At 36.6% G+C, this 19,857-nt stretch overlaps 1 protein-coding gene across 1 annotated transcript; it reads right to left on the bottom strand.

Moving 5' to 3' along the window:
• Window positions 1-225: 225 nt before the first annotated feature.
• On the bottom strand, window positions 226-17,989 carry LOC124387805 (desmoglein-2-like). Its single transcript, XM_046852399.1, has 14 exons — window positions 17,893-17,989; window positions 17,669-17,794; window positions 13,496-13,642; window positions 12,273-12,414; window positions 11,550-11,716; window positions 9,850-9,999; window positions 9,454-9,639; window positions 7,448-7,713; window positions 6,592-6,728; window positions 5,688-5,909; window positions 5,378-5,608; window positions 3,190-3,311; window positions 1,631-1,891; window positions 226-1,506 (listed from the first exon to the last, which is right to left on the bottom strand). The coding sequence occupies exons 1-14, from the start codon at window positions 17,944-17,946 to the stop codon at window positions 697-699; spliced, it is 3,021 nt and encodes a 1,006-aa protein (XP_046708355.1). The 5' UTR covers window positions 17,947-17,989; the 3' UTR covers window positions 226-696.
• Between the last annotated feature and the right edge of the window lie 1,868 nt (window positions 17,990-19,857).

The raw sequence follows: 19,857 nt of genomic DNA, 5'->3' as shown, positions 1-19,857 counted from the left end.
GCATTTAAAACAGTCATGATTCTGTAATAAAATCACTGGGCTTATTAACACTTCCAGAAATGATTGTCTGTGAACACAGTTTGCCATAACCTCCACAAATTCAGATTAAATCTATCATGCAAAAAAAAAGGCAAGTGTGAACATGATCCAGAAATGCCACCATCCTCTCTGCCGAAGCTCATTTAGAAAAAATGTGCAGAGAAAAAACTTTTGCAAATAATTGCATTCTTTTTTTATTTACATTTTGCCCAGCATCCAAACTTTTTTGGAATTGCAGTTGTAATCCGGAGGCCAGAGTTATAATAAAGATGTAAAAAAGTTTTACAGATACTATTCCCATTCAAATGTTCACTCCTGTACTCTTTTACACACCGCACTGTGTAATATACAGCAGGTTTACTGGCTGCGCTATTTTGTGTTTTGTATATTTGTCCTACACTGTCTTGTGTTGTCTGTCTTGTATATTTGTATAGCACTTATCAATTGACATTGTCCCGAAGAAGCAACTAGGCATATTTTGCACAGATCTACAGATGGACAGATGGCTAAATTCATGAAAATACATCTATGTGTTTGAAATGTGTGTGAGTTTGTGGTTGCATTAGGAGGTGGAGCTTGACTTTAAACTGTAAACCTTTCCACCTACATCTCATTGTGTGTGATACCATTTGGTACAAAAATGAGAGGCACATCTTGCTAGGCTAATGAAAGGGAATTAGGGATGACTGATGAGTTTCCTAAAACCATGATCTCTCCACTTTGATCGTTCACTAACTCAGTCTGAGTTTGCATTAGTTGGTTTTTGATGACATGAATGGAACCAAATGCAGCTCCTTGAGTCTCAAGGTGACCTGAGAACCCTTGTACCACTGTGCCTTCAATACCCTGATCCACCTGTACTCTGGAGTTTGCTTGCTGCAGCCTCAGCCAGGGAAGGGTGTTCTGGTGAGTGATTGCCATATTGGAATTCTCCACCAGTGCCATGTTTCTTTCACCCATTATTGGACCAGAGGCCAGATACAATGTGGGTTGATGCTGTTGCTCCATTATGTACATAGGGGTAGAGGAAAGGTAAACATTAGGCTGCTGGACAAGCAGGGTTTGACCTGCAGTGGCTGTTGTTGTTGCACCTCCACTGTTAATATTCCCTCCATAATTTGTAGATGTGATTTCCGTGGTGGTGGATGAACTGGATGCAGAGACAGAGATCACCTCACTCTGGACACCACCACCATCACTTTCCACTTTGACGCCAACTTGTGAACTGGATGAGATTGTTTTGGGAGGTGTATGAGTGGACCTGACCTCAGGTTCGATGACTGATCCACAGCAAATCTCGGCAAGCACCTTGTACTGCGGCCCGAGGTCATCAAGGAAATCCAGATTGTGTTCTTCATATAAACAGCCAAGACAGTCTGTAGAGCTTGTGACTGAACCACACGTTTCATAGTCAGACACCAGCAGCTCATCTGTACTACCTTCCTGAATCATCAGCTCCAGTGTTTTCTGCAACAACACACAATACATTAGAACACTTTTAATACACACCCGCCATCTTGGAGTCTATGTTTGTGGTTGTCCCCTTTATATAGAGTTTCTGTTCTCCTTCTAGGTGTAAAAACGTACCAACCTTTTCATAGTACTTGTGAAAGAAAGTTTGCGGCAGAGCCATGCCTGCGATGGTGCCAACATGTTCAAAAGGTCCTCCACTTAGAGTAGTTGCATTTTTATCAACATAATCACCCTCATATTGGTTGATTAACAAATGGTTATTTATGTATTCCTCTTGAGATTCCCATCCATATTTCCTCCAGTCTTCACATGCATCTATAAATTGCCCACTGCTGCCAGCAGCTACATTCACAGGCAACTGAGATATCAGTTCTAGTTCCTGAGGAAACAGAAAGAGAAACACTGCAGTTTACCTTTTTGGTGGAATTTGAGCAACTCTTACACAACCAGAACAACAAAAGTCAGTTCTTTCAAGAGCAAGGGCAATTGTGTGTTCCTGGACTCCCATTGATGGATGGCCTTGGCATTGGGGAGATAACAGAAATCTGCTAACCATGGTGCAGCTTGCATCACTCACGGCAACTTTCCCTCAGATAGTGTGGCTGGGTTTAAATGAATGCATAGTCCTTCATACAACCTACTTGCCCTGAATTTGTTTAGCTTTATTGCAAGGTCTCCTGTGAGCTGAACATAGACACATGCTAAAGGTAGTATAGCACATCGAATGGTCAAACGTAGACACAGACATAACAATTCATGTCTCTGCCTAAAATTGTATATCCACCATCTTAAATAATTTGTCTTTCTATCTTTTGAGTGATTTGCCACCCATCTTCTGTGCCAAAACCTGTATGACTTCCTGTTGATTGGCATTTGAAAAATACGGTAAAATGCTACACGAAGGCATTAGAAAAATAAGGAGAAATACCGTAAAAAGGAATTCGAAATTTGAACAAAAAAAAGTGTCCAGATGTTTAGTTGATAGTGTTAACATTTACAAATTCTTTTCAAATCTTTTCCTTTTTTAAAAGAGTAATTCACAGCTCACTTGGTGGTCACAATATTTTACTTTTTTTGTTAATCCCTTGATGCAATTACTAGTTGTTACGACTAGAGGGAGCACTGCAATACATATAGTTGAATCTAAAATCTTTCATTCAGATAATAATATAAAAAAGTATTTAAAGTAATTCATGTATTTCTATGAGTGCTGAAAAGTTTGAAAATGATCTATTTTTGCATTCTTACTTTCTTATCAAAAGAAAAATTGTTATATTGCACATTTTTTAAGCTATTTATTTCAAGGTGCAAACAATACTTAACAGTTATAGTTTTTACTTTTGTTGTCCATGCTATTTTGTTGATTCATTAAAGTTTAGACCACAAGTAGCCACTTTATCCCTTTTATTAACATTTACCTATTCAATAAAAAACAATCCGGTAGCCATAGGTGTCCTGACTAGAATAAAGCACTAAATCAATAAATACATTTTCATATTTGTGCCTATAAATTTAACCTTCAGAAAAAAAACTCTTCATAAACTAAAAAGAATATGCGTAGTTCTAAGTTTAGCTTTCTTGCCAAGCCACCTCAACCTGGACTGCTTGCAGAAGAAGAAGTGCTTTTAGACAGCTGCTCTACTTGAGAGCCTAAAATAAAGTAGTAACACACACTACCTGATCTTCTCCTCGACCTTCGATGTGATAGACGATGTGTCGCTGTTCTTCTTCAAAGGGAAAGGCCTGGAATTTCCTAAAACCTCTTCGACACTCGCACAACAGCAAAATCATCAGAATTGCTGCGAAATCATTGAACAGCTTTTATTGTTTCAGGCAGTTAAAACTTGACTAAAACAGCATACAGTACATCCTCCTTTTCCACTAACTTCCCTTACTCTAATATAGCTCTCTGTCTAATTTTGATTAGTAAAACCGTAGAACTCCAATATTTAAAAAAAAAATGCAATGGACCATAAATATATCAACCATTACTCACCTCATTTCATTTTAATTCTTTGCAAATAAATATATGTATATATATATATATATATATATATATATATATATATATATATATATATATATATATATATATATATATATATATATATATATATATATATATATATATATATATACAGAATCATCACAGATGATGAATACATGTACTGGAATCACTCTGCAGTAATGGCATCTTGGGATAATCTACAATAAGCCAGATGCCAGAAAGCATTCTTGAGTACACGGACCCAAGACATAATTAAAGACACCACAGAGTTGTAGAACTAGGCCTAGATAAGGAAGTGAGCCTACTGAAGTGAAACCCACAATCTACACTGAAAGACTAAATGGGGCTCACTAGCCTGAGAATAAACACTGTGCACAAATGCAAAAAAAGTGGAAGATGAAGTGTCTTTTGTAGATTCTGCCAATTTTTGTTTTTAATAAGAGTAAGGATGTAAAGTGGTCAGAATTCTGGTGTAGTCTCCATTCCTGCTAAAACAAGGAAGTAGGAATAAATAAAAAATTACTTCCAGAGGACACTAGCAATAACAAGAATGACTGTCTATGCCCTGCAGACACTATGAAGGTCCACAAAATACAGCCCCACGATAAAGCTCAAGTGTAGTATCCCCCCAAAAAATTGGAGGTTGAGTTCAATTCCTGGCCACACCAAGCTGCCAAAACTGCTCAGTTGTATGAATGAGATAAAACGTAAGTCACCCTGAAAAAGGACATCTGCCAAATGGCGTAAATATAAATGATGGCCTGTCAGGGATCCACCAGCCAGACCTTCACCTAACCCACCTATCACTCCAAGCAGCTCTCCTACCTGCTAATCATCTACACCTGGCACTTATCAGCCTCCACGCTATATAACCTCCATTTCCCTACCAGTCTTTTGTTCTTCATTAAACATCGTGCATTGCACTTCGGTTTCCGGCACAGTCTTCCGCCTGGCATGGCCTTATTGGTTTCTGATCTTTCTCTCTCAAAACAGGGGCCAACTTGTTAAAGGTCCAGTGCTGGGTCCTACAATTTCTGCTTGCATCTATATTTTGATAGGGTGTTATTGCTTTGACCTATAACTTTGCCTAAGGAAAATCCTAAGACTGCATTATCCCAGGTGAAGGAGGTACACAGGACACATAATATAAAAACTTTCTTTCGGGTTCTCCCGTTAGGGGTCGCCACAGCGGATCCTCCGCACGTTTGATTTGGCATATGTTTTTACGCTGGATGCCCTTCCTAACGCAACCCTCCCTATTTATCTGGGCTTGGGACCGCCATTGAAAGTGGCTGGGGTTGGTTCCCTGACCGGGGATCGAATCCAGGCGGCAGCGGTGAGAGCCCCGCATCCTAACCACTAGACCACCAGGGGACCTACACAGGACACATAATATAATAATGAATAATCCCAATGGCCAAACTCACATGGACCAGCGGGTTCAAGTACTTAGGTGGCCTCCCTGAGGTTGCAGCTAAATAAAGAAAGTGGTGGAAGAGTGGCCTTATGCTGCTTAAAAGCTTGTTTTCTCCTTTTATTGGTTTGCTATCTAATTGCGTCTAACTGTTTTGTTCTAGTTTTTGACTCTCTATATCCACCTTACTCTTTGATGTCGTCGTGCTTACAGTATTTCTATTTTTTTAAATCCAACCTCTGGTTTACTAAAACACTTGCATCCTTTCTGTCATTGCATATTATTTATTTTATATATTTGCACATTTCTTTTTCTTTGCTGCTGTAACAGAGAGATTTCCCCACTGTGGGATGAATAAAGGTATATCTTATCTTATCATCAAGCTCAATGCAAATTCACAGAACTGAAAGGAACATGAAAAAAGCTGAGATGATGGTACTTACCAAAGAGAAGCAGGATTACTAGCAGAAATACCAGAACTCCACCTATTCCCAGCACAGCACTGGTGCCAGACTGTCTCGCATATTGGCACACTTTTGCTTCAGTGCATGTGCACACGGTTATCTGAAGCTTTTGAACCTCACAGGACTTTTCCTCTTGATTTTGTACAACAATTCCCACTGTGTAGTATCCTGGCCACAGGATCTCCTGGCTGTGCAAAATGACTGTTGTTGCTGTAATCAATTATGAGGTGTTAAATTAAGTGTTTACATTATATTAGTTTTACTGCATGAAAAGAGCTTTTTACTTAACTATTGTGCTTCTCACAGCTCCAGTTCTCTTTTGTGCCCTTGGAAACCATTTTGTATTTAAAACTGTTTGCATTGGTGTATTTCCCCTCATCCTTGGCTGTGACGTACACCACACTGTCTCCATAACACATTTTTCCATGTGGGCTGATCTGAATAGGACAGTGGTTTTTTAAATCCTGCACCTGAATTACCAGTGTTCCCGTTGCAGTTTTTGGTGAAACATCTGTGAATATGTGTGAAACATGAAATACAGGGCAATATACAGTATTATTACATCTAAAACATTATTAACTGCATTTCTAATGTATCTCCCTTCTAAAGTAGTTATAATGCACTAATGTTTTATGCATAATAATTATAATTGCATTCTCTCCATATATGATTAAAACCCCCCAGAAATTTGTTGAATTCTCTGTTCGGATATGGCAGAAAGTGCTAATGCATTTTAAATAAGAGCAACTCCTGCAGAAGTGCAGCTGCCATTCTCAGATTGATATTAATGAGTCCAGTCTACAGCTACATTGGGACTTAAAATGATTATCGAAGTAATCAAAATCTAATAATTAATAGATTTGATATTGTGTTTTAATTGGGGAAAATATATAATAACTTGTATGTTAAAGTTATTTGTAAGGAGATATTTCAGATGTATGGAAGGAGTCTCCAGTTTCAGAACATTGTGACTGTCAGAAAAAGAGCTGTATGATCAGGATGGAAAGTTTTCTCGGTAACTGCTTATTGGTGTTGTCACTTGAGGTAGAATAAAAATATAATTTACTAATAAATTCAATAATACTAACAAAATCATTGTTTGTTAATTCTTTGTATATTTCATTTGTATAGTTATAGTCACCCGATCCAGTTATCTATATCACTTGATTCCATGTTACACATTCTGAACTTACCATTGGTGATACATACGATTTTGGCGGTGTATTCTCCATTTTTCAAGAACTTGTGTTCTGGATATTTGTTCAGTCTGACCTCAGCTGTTTGCTCATTAATGCTCACCAAATTGTTCACATCTTCTCCTTTTAAATACCTACAAAAAAAATGAAATAAGGATTAATAATAATAATTTTGATCATTATTATTATCCTCTACTCTTCTGGGAAGATGGTCCACTAGATTTTGAAGTGCGTTTGTGGAGATTTGTGCTTGTACAGCCACAAGGGTGTTAGTAAAAGTCAGATACTGATGTAGGTGAGGCCTGGTGTGAAGGCAACGTTCCAATTCGTCTTAGTAAGATTGAGGTCAGAGCTTTATAGCAGGCCACTATAGCAGATCTTCATTAAATTGGCTTTTTGAACAAGGGTATTATTATGCTGGAACAGGTTTCGGTCTCTTAGTTCAAGTAAAGGGAGAAAGAACATCAGCTCTCTTATCAGTGTCTGAGTAGAAATTTATGATTTGGGTTTTTTTTTATTTCCTTGATAAACCCATAATAGTAACAAATGGTTACATAAATGTCAACGAAAAGAAGAAGCTAAAGAAGAATAAGAATCATTTATCACATACAGTAGATTAATATACAGTTAATACGTTCTGATCTGTAAACCAGAGCTTTTAACAACTGAACCAAAATGAAGTCTTTACATTTTCATTGATAAAATCCACCATTCCCATCCATTCCATTGGAGATCAATAAAGGATATGTTAATGTTTTATATATTGCTTATAGTAGGTCATGTTAGAATTTTAAAGATACCTATATTTGCATGTATTTAACACTTTCCAGAAATTTGAGTTGATATTTCTCACCTGACATCAGTGGCAGTTAACAGCGTATCACTGTCCATGGCTGTGAATGTGACGATGACCTTCTTCAGGTCAATAGTGGTGCGGTTTTCAGTGATGGAGATGACTTTCACCGGATGTTGGAAAAAAGGTGCTTCAAGCTCGTTCAACACTTTGATCTTAACGGGGTAGGTCTTCTGCTTGCCAAGAACCACTGATTTGTGATAAGGTGCCTTGTTGTTGACCACCACTACCAGGTCGATCTTTTTCATGGTCTCATAGTCCAGCTCCTTTTAGTAGAGAAATAAATGCTATAGGTATTGGCTGACATTATGATGAGTAGATTTAGTCATGATTTGTGGTTTTGCACTTTGTATGCAGTTTAATGCTAACAGTTATGGCAAATTTTAATGGTAAAATAAGGTCACACTCCACAGTATCAAGGCAGAATTTTTATAAATTAATCATTAAAAAGTGAAAATTCAAGTCATTTTATATAAACACACTATGATATCTTTTATAGATTGGCCTTATACTTTGACAATATAATGTTAAAATACTTTAACTTTTATTTCATGTTATAGATCAAAAATCACAATCAAATTAAAGTTGGAGGCAGACAGTTGTGAAGGATTTCCCTTAATGCAGTAGCATTACGTTTTCCCTTCATTTGAACTATGAGACCTGACCCTGTTCCAGCATGACATTACCCCTATGCACAAAAGTCAGATCCAAGAAGATATGCCTTACATGGGTTGCAGTGGAGCAGTGGCACACCTGCTTTAGACCTCAGACCTCAACACTACTGAACCCTACTGAACCTTTGGGCTGAACTATAATGCTGACTGCACCCCAGGCCTCCTAACCTCACCTACAAAAACTTTTGTCTATAAAGTATATACAATTATAGGAAAAATACATATAATTAATTTAATGCATAATGCTAATATACTTATATATTAGGGGTGTAACGATACATGTATTCGTCCCGAACCGTCATGGTGCAGGTTCACGGTACAGGCGTCACGGTTTGGTTCGTGTACTCTGAAGAATACACTCAGTCACAGGCTCCCAGAAGGGGGCACGTGTGATAATTCAACGCTAACTATCACATCAAGAAAAAGCAGATCCAAAACAAGAATAGCAAGTTTAGACAACACACAAGAGCTCGAAGACTTGTTTTAAATCAGTAGTGTGATACATTTTTGGGTACGGCAGTAAAGGAGAGCGAGTCGTAGATAGCACGATAACAGTGCATCTGCGTTGTAAGGCAGCTGTACAGTACGTGAGTGGAAATACGACCAATATGCTAACACAACGCCAGGTGACGTTGTTACCACCACACAATCTTCACTCACTACTGAAATCCACCTGCATGTCTTCCTTTACCACATCCATAAACCTTCTCTTTGGCCTTCCTCCTCCTCCTGCCTGGTGGCTCGATCCTCAGAATTTTGTTTCTGATCCTAACCTCCACACTCCAATGCTTCTCTTTTCCCTGCTGTCTTTCTGGAATTTAAGTTTGTAATCCACATATTTGATTTACCATGTTTTACACTGGATGCCCTTCCTAACACAACCCTCCCCATTATCCGGATTTGGGATTTAGTGAACACTGGCTTTGCGCAACCCTAATGGCTGGGTTATTGTATATACATTTAAGTAATGAGCCTTATATTTGGAATGTGTACATTAAGAAAATCTATACAGAGAGGGTCAGAATTTTATTACATTTTTTTTTTATAGTTAAAGGGTTTAATTATTGCAAAAGAAAATCAGAGATAATCTAACACATTCTATGCTCACCAAATTTAGCCAAAATGACAGAATACTTTACTTGTACAAATAAAAATTATTATGTCATTAAACCTTCAGTTCCAGCAACATTTCAGTCTTTAATAACTGCAATAAATACCTCCAGTATTTCCAGATTCAGATTCACTTAGGACTGTCATGTGAAAAAAACTTTTTAAGGATGGACAGTGTGTTCATCAGTTGTGCCACTGGTGTAAATTGTCTACTTATCTTACCTTAGTGACTATCAGGATTCCCTCGTTAGTTTTGGGGTCCGTGGTGATGTTAAAGTAACCGTTCTCGTTTCCTGAGATGATTGTGTACACAGCCTCCCAGTTTTCCGTGTAGGGCTTATCCTTGTCTGTGGCCTTAAGCCGAATCGCTTCCACATTCCTGATAGTCTCTTTAACAGTACAGTTGTACTGCAAAACACCAAACGTGAATGGTGAGAAGAAGGATTCAACCATTTATTTCCGTGTGAACGGTTGAAACATTGCTGTGCTACAAATGCTTGTGCCAGGATGCTTATATTCAATGAATGAAAGTTGTTGCCAATAGCTGCATGTAAATTGTATTAATATTTTTGGTAATAGACATGACACATATGAATTCATAGGAAAAAAATCACTTACAGAGGTGTCCTCTAATTCAGGTACGTTGTCATTAACATCACGAATGTTGATGGTTAAAGTTCCTGTTCCTGTCAATGGTCTGTTTTGAGGATCAGAATTAAATCCATCCATGTCTGTACCAATGATGATCAGTTTGTACGTTTCTTGTTTCTTTGCAAAAACAGAAAAATGAAAAATAAAATAGATAGCCTATAAATATTAACAATATAAAATATGATTTTGACTTCTGCTTTGTTTAAATACTCAATTTAAAAATATCAGTAGAACTTCTGTACAGCCTTGAGGATGTGATTCAGGATTATAATGCTTTTGGGAGAACATGGATTTCTCCAACAGAAAAGGGCATTTAAAGGACTGTCTACAACATTTCCTCTGGCTGTGTAATACACACTGGGTATTTCTAGTTCTATGTGAAACATTTAGCATAAAATCTATCAGCAAAAGGAACCTGAAGGTGTTGAGCTGAAGGAACAGTGCATTGATAATACTTTTAGGTCCAAAGCTACAATTATATACCAACTTTATGCAAAAATAAACCAATTTGGAAGATATACAAGAAGAAATAAAAAGTACTACTACCCAGAAGTCAAAGGGCACAGACATTGATTCTGAAAGCGAGTTGTATGATCAGATGAGGCAAAAGTTTGCTTGAAGTAAAAAATGAGAATTAGTTATATTGAAATGAACCTAATTGCAATTACTAATGCAGTTAAACTAATAGGAGCCATGAAAATTTTCAATAAAAATCTGCCTGCAACTGCCGAAACCCGAATCATGATCTCCAAGCAAGGCAATGATACACAGTTACCACGTCCACTGTGAGCTCATACCACTGTTTACCACTGTTGCCCATGAGCTACCAACTAAGCTACCAACTGAACTATCCTATCCTATATCCAAACAATAATGCTTTAATAATAGCAGAATCATGTTTCTGACATGTTCATTGTAGTCACCTGTGAATCTTGTGGTGTGGAGCTGAACAACCCCCCAAAAAAAACAGTTCCCTGGAAGATGTTAAGATATTGTGTATGGAGGTGTGCCACAGATTTCTCACAGTGTTTTCAATATGCATAAAAATCTTTTATCTAATTTTGCAAATAGGCTGTGGTAGTAGGTGTTAAATGCACAGGTTGCTTAATACTTAATTTTTGTCATATAATAAAATAACTTTGAAGGTTTAAATTTAGATTTCACTCACACCCTCACGTTAGTATGAGATAAAGCCAAACAATTTTTATTTTTTTCTTAATCCAGGTAAATCTTCTTCTTCTTCTTCTTTAGGCTTCTCCCATTAGGGGTCGCCACAGCGGATCATCCTTCTCTGTCCTCTACATCTCTTTCACCCCAACCACATGCATGTCTTCCCTCACCACATCCATAAACCTCCTCCTCTGTCTTCCTCTTTTCCTCCTTTCTGGTGGCTCCATCCTCAGCATCCTCATACTGATATGTCCCTCCTCTGCACATGTCCAAACCATCTCAATCACACCTCCCTCACCTTGTCTCCAAAACGTAATCCAGGTAAATAAAGGTGGAAATAAAACTATATACGACAGATATAAAAAGCAATGTATATTAAACTTCTCGAACAAAACTTGTATTTGATTCTTTTTTTTTTTCTTTCTGAAATTTCGCACTTTCAACAAGACTGTTATGCGAGTGTGATTTCTGCATTTATTTATTATCGATGCTCTTACCTCACGGTCCAGAGTGTTTATTCTGACTTTAATTTCACCCGATGATCTGTGGATGTTGAACATCATCTCTCCAACTGGCTCCTGCTGTATAATTCGGTAGGCAATCTTTGCATTAGCTGTTGTGTTGTCATCTGCATCAGAGGCTGTGACGACAATTACGTAGGTGTCTGAAAGACAGAGTGTTAACAATTCAACTGAGGCGTATCACGATTCATCAATTGGATCGATAAAATCACAATACAAAATCTAATGATGTAATATTAATGTCATGATGAATGACTTTAGATTTTTTTCTCCAAGATATTACAGACATGGCCATTCATGACACTGAAAATTCTTTCTATAATTTGTAGCTGCCTGGACAAAAATGAAATAAAACAATAAAATAAAACAATAAAACAGACTGTGAGTCTTTTGTCTTCAGAAGAGGGAAGGCTGATGTTTATATTGGGTGATAACAGGAACTGGAGCATGTCTTTGGAGATGTTCCACAACATTTAATGAAAGTATAAAGCTTAAACTGAAGGACATGTCGTGTCACTATTAAATAATAATAATAACAATAATAATAATAATAATAATAATAATAATAATAATAATAATAAAATTGTTCGCAATATCTGTGTTATAAGATGAAATACTACATTGTTATAAAGAAATAATGAACTTGGAGAAGCTAATAGTAAATTTGCTCCATTTTGGAAAAGGTAAAAAAAAATGTACCTTTTTCACTGAGTTCGTCGACAAATCCAACCATTTGAATCTCAAACACAGGGGCACAGTCATTCTGGTCTTCAACTACGACTTTCAAATTGAGATCCGTTTCAGCACACGATCCATCTGGGAATGTAGCTCTCCCTTTGAGCTGAATGAGCACACAGTCAATATTTGTCTACACTGCGTCAAACCATATTGCATTCGAATTCTAAAAATTTATAATGCAAAACATCCAGGCATTTGTCAGAGGTGTATCAGACGCAATTTCAAGAGTTCATAAGTATAACTGTGGAAATCATGCAAATTAGGGTTTTGTGAGCACTATTTGCTCTATAGTAGCTTAATTCAGTCTACCAAACTTCTTCTTCTTCTTCTTTCGGTTGCACCCATTAGGGTTCTCCACAGCGGATCATCTTTCTCCATACACCCCTGTCCTCTACATCTGCCTCTTTCAAACCAACTACCTGCATGTCTTCCCTCACCACATCCATAAACCAACCCAGTCTACCAAACTAATTCTTTTAAATTATGTTTTAATAACTTCAATGATATGAGCACCAAATAAAATGATAGTTACCATGTGCACTTACAGATAGTTTAGTCATTATTTTAAGTTTATCAACCACAGTATAGCTTAAAAGCATCATTTTAACCAGGTGGTATGGTAGTACCCTTTACACCTCAGCTCAGTTCACTGTCTGTGTGGACTTTTGCATGTTTTTCCCATATCTGTATAAATTACCTCCAGGTTCTCCATTTCCTCCAACCCACAAACAATGGATGGTTAGTGTAATGATTATAGTAAGTATATAGGAATGCACAGGTTTTCTTTTTAATATTACATTTTTCTTTTTGTTCATTAGTTTATTTATCCATTCATCCTCAGTGGAAAATTAGAGTGGATGCAGAGATCTCAGGAATGCAGGACGTGAACAGACATACTCCTCATATCATCTTAATCACACTTCGGGGAACTTAACAGTGCAAAACTGTCTAACAGCATGTCTTCGGGAAGTGGAAGGAACAAGGTGGGAAAAGGGATGTGAAAAACGTGCACATTTCCACACAGATAGTAGCCCAAGGTTCAGATTGAACGGGGGGGTCCTGGAGGTGTAAAGAGGCCAGTGCTTTTAGTAAATCAATAAACCTCACTGAAATCACTAACTTTCTTAGAAACTGGTCGTAATTGTGGTTGATGTTGCTCACAGCCATACATAGAATACACTTACATTATAAACAGCCTTTTCCTCTCTGTTCAAGATGCCATGGATCTTGACATGTCCGTTCTTTTTGTTTACGCTGAATAATCCTTCGTCCACTGCATCTCCTAATAGAGAATATTCAATATTCATCCTGGTCTCTTCATCTGAACGAATCTAAAATAAGACATGTATAATTAAACTTCAGTACAGCAATTGTATGTATACATTAGGCCAAAAAAAAAAGGACAATTATTTCTGCTTATTTATCAGGGGTTATAAGGCCAGTGCCAAAAAAAATCTTCCTAAATGTATTATCCTAGTGTCAGAAGGATTATGTCCAAATGGAAAGGTACATCATGTGAGGCCTCTGTAAGCGCATTAAATGGAAGAATCTCTCCAAAAAGAATATTGAACTTGACTTAAAAAAATTACACCAAAAATTCAAAATTGCATCCAAACATGTACATAACAGCAGATTGAAATTCCTTTGGTTGACCCCTGGTAGCTGGGATCAGCCCTGATACAGTACCCCTAGAGCAATAATAGGTCTTGAACCCCAGACCATCATATGACTGAATTATAAAGGGTTAATTATTATTTTTGCTTTCTGAACAATTTCATTGTGAAAAAAATGACTATATATGAATATCTATTGGTCATTGTTTATTTATGTCATTGAATTACATCTTTTACCTTGTACTAATGTTATATTCCAAAGACATTTACTATTAGATTTCAAGAGCTACCTTGAAATACGTATAACATTAGGCCATTTAAAGTGCAAGCCAAACTATATAGCTAACTGTATATATTTTAACCAGCTACAGTAGTGCTCTGATATATACTTCAGCCAGTGAAGCAATATTTGTTCTCTAGTTATACAACCGATTCCAAAAAAGTTGGGACACTGTACAAATTGTGAATAAAAAAGGAATGCAATAATTTACAAATCTCATAAACTTATATTTTATTCACAATAGAATATAGATAACGTATCAAATGTTGAAAGTGAGACATTTTGAAATGTCTTGCCAAATATTGGCTTATTTTGGATTTCATGAGAGCTACACATTCCAAAAAAGTTGGGACAGGTAGCAATAAGAGGTTGGAAAAGTTAAATGTACATATAAGGAACAGCTGGAGGACCAATTTGCAATTTAATTGGCAACATGATTGGGTATAAAAAAAGAGCCTTTCAGAGTGGCAGTGTCTCTCAGAAGTCAAGATGGGCAGAGGTCACCAATTCCCCCAATGCTGCGGCGAAAAATAGTGGAGCAATATCAGAAAGGAGTTTCTCAGAGAAAAATTTAGTTTATAGTTATCATCATCTACAATGCATAATATCATCCAAAGATTCAGAGAATCTGGAACAATTTCTGTGTGTAAGGGTCAAGGCCGGAAAAACATACTGGATGCCTGTGATCTTCGGGCCCTTAGACGGCACTGTGTCACATACAGGAATGCTACTGTAATGGAAATCACAACATGGGCTCAGGAATACTCTCAGAAAACATTGTCGGTGAATACAATCCACTGTGCCATTCGCCGTTGCTGGCTAAAACTCTATAGGTCAAAAAAGAAGCCATATCTAAACATGATCCAGAAGCGCAGGAGTTTTCTCTGGGCCAAGGCTCATTTAAAATGGACTGTGGCGAAGTGGAAAACTGTTCTGTGGTCAGACAAATAAAAATTTGAATTTTTTCTTGGAAAACTGGGACGCCATGTCATCCGGACTAAAGAGGATAAGAACAAACCAAGTTGTTATCAGCGCTCAGTTCAGAAGCCTGCATCTCTGATGGTATGGGGTTGCATTAATGCATGTGGCATGGGCAGCTTACACATCTGGAAAGGCACTATCAATGCTGAAAGATATATCCAAATTCTAGAACAACATATGCTCCCATCCAGATGTCGTCTCTTTCAGGGAAGACCTTGCATTTTCCAACATGACAATGACAGACCACATGCTGCATCAATTACAACATCATGGCTGCGTAGAAGAAGGATCCGGGTACTAAAATGGCCAGCCTGCAGTCCAGATCTTTCACCCATAAAAAACATTTGGCGCATCATAAAGAGGAAGATGCGACAAAGAAGACCTAAGACAGTAGAGCAACTAGAAGCCTGTGATAGACAAGAATGGGACAACATTCCTATTCCTAAACTTGAGCAACTTGTCCCAACTTTTTAAGATGTGTTGATGCCATGAAATTTTAAATCCCTTAAAATGATACTTTTTCTCAGTTTAAACATTTGATATGTCATCTATGTTGTATTGTGAATAACATATTGAAATTTGAAACTTCCACAGCATTGCATTCTGTTTTTATTTGCACAATGTCGCAACTTTTTTGGAATCGGGTTTGTAGGATTCTCTATTCATTAAGCTGCTATGAGTTAGAGAAAGAATAACACTTAATAGATACCATTAAGCATGTCCAGCCAGAAAAGTCATATTTTATTATTTTTTTGCAAGAATATTCCTGATTTATGTACAAAGGGGACAAGATTTCACATTTTAGATAAATAAGCATCCTGTAGTTGCCTATTATTAGTACTCGTGTTGAATTCAGCTTTTTTTACTGGTAAATACACAACAACTAAAAAGCTAACTAAAAAAAGTTATTACAAGTTAAAATATTATATCTTAGTTTAATATAGAAATGTATTAAATTTGCTCTTTGTGACTTTTTTCCTCATGTAAATCTTCATAAAATAGTTAACCAATGAGACATCATTTCTGTTGCTCATTTGATTCCTGAGAACTTCAGGTACATTGGTAATGGCTCTGATAAAATCAGTTGTTTTATTCTGACAAAATTTTGTAGTGTAAAAAAATAGATGCCTATAATAGAAGAAGAAAAAAACAATCTGTGAACATAATTTTCAGGTTATTCTTATAATGTTATCGCTCTTATCTTCGGCCTGGACTAAAGCGAAACTCAGTGATGCATTCACACGGTACTGAAAAACATTGCAAAATAAAACTAAACTGTTCTACTTGACCTGCTAGGAATGCTCGTGGTGTTTTTTCTTTGGAATTTTCAATTTGTAAGACATACATTTAATTTAATTTAATTTAGACATGATTTTCTTGTTGAGACTTAACCAACCCACATTTATCGATAAAAACGATCCATTGTATGCTTCTTATTTCTTATACAGCATGTCCAATTTAGCAGACATCTGGTAAATGTTTTTAAAGGCTAATCCAATCTGTTAATACTACTGTGAATGATTTCCAAAAACATAATCAGATCAATGAAGCTCAGTGTCTGTGACAGGAACTAGAACTTGTGCTAAACTAATGGCACAGTAACTTGCCAAAACTTCAATACAGCAATGTTTTTAATGTTCATACTTATTATTTAACAGAGGTCAGTGAAACAAGTTCTGTAGCAATGGTATGTTTCCAATATAGTTTCCACGTCTCACATGGCATGGTGGACCAAATCAAAGATCACTGTATTTTAGTAGTTTATATCTGCTCTACTATAGACATACACTATACACTAATCTAAAATCATGTATTGGTACCAATTAAGGACAAAACATTCAACAAACATTGCCACTATCATATGGTTTTATAACTGATTATAGTAAAGAAAATGAAAGAAATTTCTTCAATTATAATAAAGCGATGTAGTTTTTGACTTCCAATTCAACCATTTTGAAACAAAACTTGATAGTGGTGTCAAAGTCAAAATAATAAATAGATTCTGAATTTAATCTGAATTCAACTTCCTTGATGTTCTTGTCCTCAGGTATTCTTCACAAGCTGACTAAATGTCATTAAACTGAAAATAAGTTGGCTACTGTTTGACCGACTCTTTGTCGGGTTCAGCTTGTGCTTAGCATTAATAATAATCAAACACGGTAGTAACCAGACGATTATAGTGGCATAAACACAATCCTAAATCCTTGTTAGAAGCTTTTAATGTTTGGTAGTGTTTAAAATTCAACCAGGAATTTGAAAAATGGGTGATATATCCACTTTAAATGTAATTTAAGTCAATACTGAGACTGTGGTACTACTTTAGGAACTACAATATATTTAATAGCATTATTATTATATTATCAACTTTTTTGCCACAATGATTACAATGTCTTTTTTGTGCCCTTCATGAGAAGTAAAAATGTAACAATGTTGTATAGAGATGATCATTCATTGATGGTAATCAATATAAACACTGTACTCACCTTTGCAATATATGTTTTTTTGGTATAATCCTCATTCTCCATCAGTTTCACTGGAGGGATGAACCATTCCCTTTTCTGTCGATGGAGTGTCTGCATCTCTCTATCAACTGCTTCAACAGTGATTACCTGTTCATTTATTTTTAAATGAAGGAAACGTTACACAATTCTAATTAACAAAAAGACGTAAATCACTTTTTTCTCTCAGAGTTAGGTGAAATACTTACTTTCGAACAAAAGATGGTTATAAAAAAAAAACAAAAAGTCAGAAATGGCGCCATTAAAACAGTAATCCGCAAAAGAACCAGGAGGTTTGAATGTGAATGTGAGTGTGTTACTGAGAGTGCTGCAGATGGACTTCTCTGTTTTACATCCTGAGTGTGGGTGGAGCCTGAGTGTGGCTTCATCACACTATTGATCACTGCAAGTTAGTGGGTTTTTTTCCTTGTGGAAACATCAACTACATTTTTTCAACATACGATAATGTAATATTTAGCATTGATTTTACTTGACAGTATTTAAAAGTTTGGTTCTGCTTTTTTAAGGTTTATTTTCCTAACTTATTCTAGGGGGAAGAAATGGCGAAGAAGCTCAACAGCATTTAACAAGGAAACTGAAATAGTGCAAAGTATGCTGTTGTATTCAGGAATGTATTTTCTATATCTTCAAGTGTCCTAGTTTGTGTGAACCTGTGTCTATTATAGCCCTCACAGCTGGGAGAGTGGGTGACGACTAGGTGGCTTGAGTCTGATTCCTCTAAAGGTTTCTTCCTCATACCATCTCAGGGATTTTTTTCCTTGCCCATATCAACACTGGTTTGCTTTTGAGGGATAAACATACAGGCACAAACATGTCCCTGCTCGGGAAAAATGATAACATTTAATTCAATTGAATTCAATATCTTATGGTTTTGAGATTGTTTTTCCTAATCAGTTCTATTTGCCAATATGTTTTAAACCACTGGACTGTGTGCTACCTGCGTATTGTAAAATAAAGACCTATTTGCTATCTGCAACTGCATTCGTTTTCGCCACAGGACAGGAACGAAGGAAAACTCTTAAATCAAACGGGACACACTGTGCACTATAAACTTTTGTTTTATATCGATCCTCTCTGTTGACATTAGAAGTTGTTGTAAGTCAACAAACTGGCAGTAAATTTAGCAGTTTACTGCGGCTAAGATTAAGAGATTTTAAAGGTATTTGGGTGTGTAGAGTGGGAATGATGGTGAAAAACTAAACTAAAATACAATTAAAAAAATTTAATTAAATCTGCGGGAGTTTTTGGAGAAATCAAACCATTGTGTGTTGGTTACTACACAGATTGAATAGTCTGCTTTCAATATGATAACATTTACTGTAAGTCTATATATTTTAAACCTGAGCTTCTCACGTTTTATATATATACAGTGAGGAAAATAAGTATTTGAACACCGGGCTATTTTTCAAGTTCTCCCACTTAGAAATCATGGAGGGGTCTGAAATTGTCATCATAGGTGCATGTCCACTGTGAAAGGCATAATCTAAAAAAAAATAAAAATCCAGAAATCACAATATATGATTTTTTAACTATTTATTTGTATAATACAGCTGCAAATAAGTATTTGAACACCTGTCTATCAGCTAGAATTCTGACCCTCAAAGACCTGTTAGTCTGCCTTTAAAATGTCCACATCCACTACATTTATTGAACACTCTATTTTGAACATAAATAAGCCGCACCTGTCTATAAGTGTCTACACTAATGTACTTTACACAGGCTTTAACGAAAGACACGTTACACAGGGTGTAATGGGTAAAATATGTTGCGCTTCTTTAAGAGCAGAGCGGTATTTTGGGAATAGCCTGGCACTGCTTTTTTCCGGTATTACTGCGTGTGTGTAAGACTGAGGAATATGTCCTTATTTTTTTCTGATGCTCATTTCTCAAAGTTTCTTTGACTAACCCGTAACGCTGTTGCCAAGAAAAATAAAAAAGCACGAGTTTTGGAAACCTGTCTGTGCTCATATGATTTCTGTTGAAACTGTAGTTAGTGAGCTCTCCCTTCACCCAGACTCAACACGTTACAACGGCTTGTATCTAAACAGTAGCCGACCAAGAAAGTCATTGTTCACTGTCTTCCTCCTTCCTTTTACAACAATTTCTCTCTGGAGTTTATCTTTTGGCAGCGTCGTGCGTTTAAAAAAAAACATT

Source organism: Silurus meridionalis, chromosome 6, assembly GCF_014805685.1.
Source record: "Silurus meridionalis isolate SWU-2019-XX chromosome 6, ASM1480568v1, whole genome shotgun sequence".
Classification (NCBI taxonomy): domain Eukaryota; kingdom Metazoa; phylum Chordata; class Actinopteri; order Siluriformes; family Siluridae; genus Silurus; species Silurus meridionalis.
The sequence above is the reverse complement of the archived record's forward strand: the minus strand, read 5'-3'. Positions and strand labels throughout refer to the sequence as shown.